Raw genomic sequence first — 4,252 nt, forward strand, 5'->3', positions numbered from 1 at the left:
GCCGCCGCAGCTCTGTAGTATGGCATCGAGGAGAATGGAGACCAAACCTGTGATAACCTGTCTCAAAACCCTCCTCATCATCTACTCCTTCGTCTTCTGGGTGAGTGGCTACGCCTGACCGGCGGCTGGGCCGCCGTCCATCGGTCAGTGTAGTGATGCTCCGGGAAGGGAAGGGGGAGGAAAAAACCCAAAGCAAATATCAAATCTCGGTCCCCTCCTTCAGGAGACAGACGCAGGGCTGGGGCTGCAGGATGGCGGGGTGCAGGCTTGGGGCTGCTCAGACCCTGGACCCCGCCCGGTGCAGGGTGTAAGGGGCTGCGTGGTGGCGGTGACTGCAGGTTGCCGACCTTTCCAAAATATTTTAATGCATTGACTTATTTTTTTAACTCGCGGGTTAGGGTCAGCCTTTGGGGAAAGTTGCGGGTTTATTCGTCTGTTTTCCACTCTGGACACCCCTCCCCACCCTCCCTTAGCAGCCCGTTCGCGGTGTCTCTTGGAGTTAACCTGTGGCCGGCTGGGAGCAGGCGCGAGAGCGCAGGGTTTGATCCCAGATTCCCGGTTATTCCCAACCCCGCGGGGCTGCGAGAGGCAGGCGCTGGGAGCCCTGAGCTGCCTGGCTGGGCAAGGGCGACCAAAGGCCTCCAAACGCAGTGATGGGGGGCGGGCGCCGTTGCCGCGCGGAGACGCACAGAGGGGAGAGGGTCTTACATAACCCAGGGGCATCTTTGCGCTTTCTCGGCGACCCAGGAGATGGGTCTTAGGACCCTTTTCCCACGCCCTTGCACCCTTACACTTATCTTTCTGTCATTGCGTAAACCCAATCCGCAGAGCCCTGGGGAAGGACCCCAGCCACTTGGTGACAGCAGTAGCGCCTCAACTCTGCTCCCCATCTAACTGGTGCTGCTACCGGTCCTTGAAGCTCAATGCAGAAGGATGACGTCAGCCCCTCAGCCGAAGCCTTGGGGGGCTGCGTGGTGCCCTTCGCGGAGCTATGCGCGCTTTTGCGCGCAGGAGGAGGAGGAGCGGGGCGGGCGGTGGGGTGCGGGGGGTGCTCCAGGCTTGTGCCTTACCTCATCCTGTTTGGCAATTCGTGGAGTCAGTGCCGGGCTGACACTGCAGTGATTCATTTGAAGTAGGTGGTACCTAAAGATCGTTCCCCATTATTTCTCTTTCCATGTCGACGACTCCCTTCTCCCCAAGTTCTCCTTTCCTACACCAAGCCACAGCCACCCTGCAGGAGAATGAATGTCTGTCACCACCCCCCCAACACACACACACACACACACACACACACACACACACACACACACAAAATCTAGGTCATTTCAGCGTTCAAGGCAGTCATTTTGAAACCTGAGGCTCTGCAGAAAAAGCCAGTCCTGCCTTTGGTTGTTTTTCTCTTTGCCAATTAGCCCTAATTGGTCCTAATTTTGGTTTGAAACTGGGGCACAGTGCTTTATGAGGTACCCAGACTCGGCTTGACGGTGAAACAAGCTGTTTGTAATAACCAAGACAGGAACTGAGATTTATTAAGGATTTTTTTAAAAATCCCTAATGCGCCCCCACCCCTGCGGACATTCCTTGTCACTGGCATTGGTGATTCTTCAGGTCGGGGAATTGTGGACTCTGGAGACCAGGCATACCAAGAACTCTGCAGTGAGATAAGACAGAATAACAGGTATATCACACAAGGCAACCACAGAAATGGACTTTATTTGGACTGAAAACAACACAGGTTGAAAATTTCAGCAGTGGAGTTGTGAGCTCTGCACAGATCCTATATTATGTTCTTCTTGGAAAAAGCAATAATGCATGCTGGTTGCTGAAACTTCCCAGTAGCCATTCCTTGGAACTGGCTTAGCTATTTTTGTTTGTTTGTTTCATTAAATCTCTTTGTGTTTGGTCCTTTAGTATTTACTTGACTTCCTATTTGTTACTGGAGTAAATCATACGGGTGATTATTTTTAGCTTCCTGAAAAATCTTTCAGCATCCCTGCAGGCTGGTAAAGAAGGGAGTCTTCTAGACGAAGCCTTTTCATATGAGCTCTTTAACTCTTCTTGGCTTACCTTCCCCCCACCTCATGAATCTAATTACTTAATGCACCCTGATACATCTTAAGCACAGAATTTTATGTCCTCTGAAGTTCCTTGATGCCTGCATTTTAATGTTTTCCTACTTCCAAGATTTCCATAGTCTTAAAGTGTTTACCTAAAGCATTTTCAGTAGTTTAAATAGCCTTCAATAATCATTTCATACTTCACAACCAAAGAATGAGATCTCTCCAGATGCAAGGGTATTTTAAGCAAGACATTTTCATTAATAAACCATGGTCCAAATGCTGTGTTCTCCATTGTACCTTAAATGCTGTTTTTCTTTTTAAACAGCTTTATTGAGAAGCAATTCACATAACATATAATTCACCCTTTTTAAAGTGTACAATTCAGTGGGTTTAGTATATTCACAGATTTGTGCAACCATCACCCCAGTCAATTTTAGAACATTTTTATTACCTGAAAAAGAAACCCCATGCCCTTTAGCTGTCATTCCCCTTGTCCTCCCAATAAGCCCCACCACCCCAAGCAATCACTAATCTTTCTTCTTTTAAAAATATAAATGTATTTATTTATTTATTTTTGGCTGAGTTGGGTCTTTGTTGCTGCACGTGGGCATTCTCTAGTTGCGGCGAGCGGGGGCTACTCTTCGTTGCGGTGCGCGGGCTTCTCATTGCGGTGGCTTCTCGTTGCGGAGCACCGGCTCTAGGCATGCGGGCTTAAGTAGTTGTGGCTCGCGGGCTCTAGAGCGCAGGCTCAGTAGTTGTGGCGCACGGGCTTGGTTGCTCCATGGCATGTGGGATCTTCCCAGACCAGGGCTCGAACCTGTGTCCCATACATTGGCAGGCGGATTCTTAACCACTGCGCCACCAGGGAAGCCCTAATCTACTTTCTGTATCTATAGATTTCCCTTTTTTGGACATTTCATCTAAATGAAATCATATAATATGTGGTCTTTTGTGAATGGCTACTTTTGCTTAGCATAACGTTCTCAAAATTCATCCATGTTTATTCCTTTTTATGGCCAAATAATACTCCACTGTATGCCTGTATCACATTTTGTTCATTCATTTGTCCACTGCTAGACATTTGGGTTGTTTCTGTCTTTTGGCTATTATGAGTAACAGTGCTACAAACATTTATGTACAAGTTTTTGTGTGAACATGTCTTCATTCCTCTTGAGTATATACCTAGGTGTGGAATTGCTGGGTCATGTGGTAACTGTGATAAATCATTTGAAGAACTGCCAGACTGTTTTCCAAAGTGACTACCATTTTACATTCCTGCCAGCAGTGTATGAGTATGTTGATTTCTCCACATCCTTGCCAACATTTGTTATTATCTGACTTTTAAAATTCTAGCCATCCTAATGGGTATCTCATTGTGGTTTGGATTTGAATTTCCTTGATGAGTAATGATGTTGAGCATCTTTGTATGTGCTTATTGGTCATTTGTATATCTTCCTTGAAGAAATGTCTCTTCGTATCCTTTGATCAATTTTTATTTTGTTGTTTTTAAATTATTGAGTTGTATATGTTCTTTATGTATTCTTGACTCAAGTCTCTTATCAGGTATATCATTTGCAAATATTTTCTCCTATTCTGTGTGTTGGTTATTCACTTTCTTGGTGGTGTCCTTTGAAGTACAAACGTTTTTTATTTTGATAAAGTCCAGTCTACCTATTTTTCTTTTGTTGCTTGTGCTTTTGGTGTCATATTTAAGAATCCTTCACCAAATGCAAGACTATGAAGAAAACACTGTCTATAAGAGTGACAACAATTCAGTAAATGCAGTTGATAACTTTATCTTTCTCTGGCACCTAGAACTGTCTGGCACATAGTAGGTACTCAAATATTTGTCAAAACTTCTGGAGTTATGTTAGGTAATTAACAAAGAGGATGATCTTTTAAGTGAAAGATGGAGGAAGGATTAGGCAGAATTTTTTTCCTTCCTGTTCTCGGTGAATCATTTTAATGGGACTGCTTCTCTTCCCTTAGCTCAGTTTAGATTTAGGACTAGAAGACATTTGAGCTTAAAGTGGTGGTAGACCAGTAGCATCAAGAGATTGATGTACCTACAGTTATGAAAGAGAGATCTTTGTTTTATCTGGCCTCCTCTTCTATCTATAATCACTCTCCCTCTCTGAGATGTTCCTCTAAAGCAGTGGTTCTCAACAGGGGACAATTTTGCCTCCCCCCCC

General features: G+C 45.4%; 1 protein-coding gene across 1 annotated transcript in view; it reads left to right on the top strand.

Moving 5' to 3' along the window:
• Positions 1-6: 6 nt before the first annotated feature.
• TSPAN7 (tetraspanin 7) overlaps positions 7-4,252 on the top strand; it is a 138,184-nt gene continuing 133,938 nt past the window's right edge. The window contains exon 1 of the mRNA XM_029240958.1: positions 7-100. Coding sequence (XP_029096791.1) covers positions 20-100 — 81 coding nt within the window. The 5' untranslated portion in view covers positions 7-19. The remainder of the gene's footprint in view (positions 101-4,252) is intronic.

Source organism: Monodon monoceros, unplaced genomic scaffold (genome assembly GCF_005190385.1).
Source record: "Monodon monoceros isolate NGI ecotype Baffin Bay Population unplaced genomic scaffold, NGI_Narwhal_1 Super_Scaffold_22, whole genome shotgun sequence".
NCBI classification, from domain to species: domain Eukaryota; kingdom Metazoa; phylum Chordata; class Mammalia; order Artiodactyla; family Monodontidae; genus Monodon; species Monodon monoceros.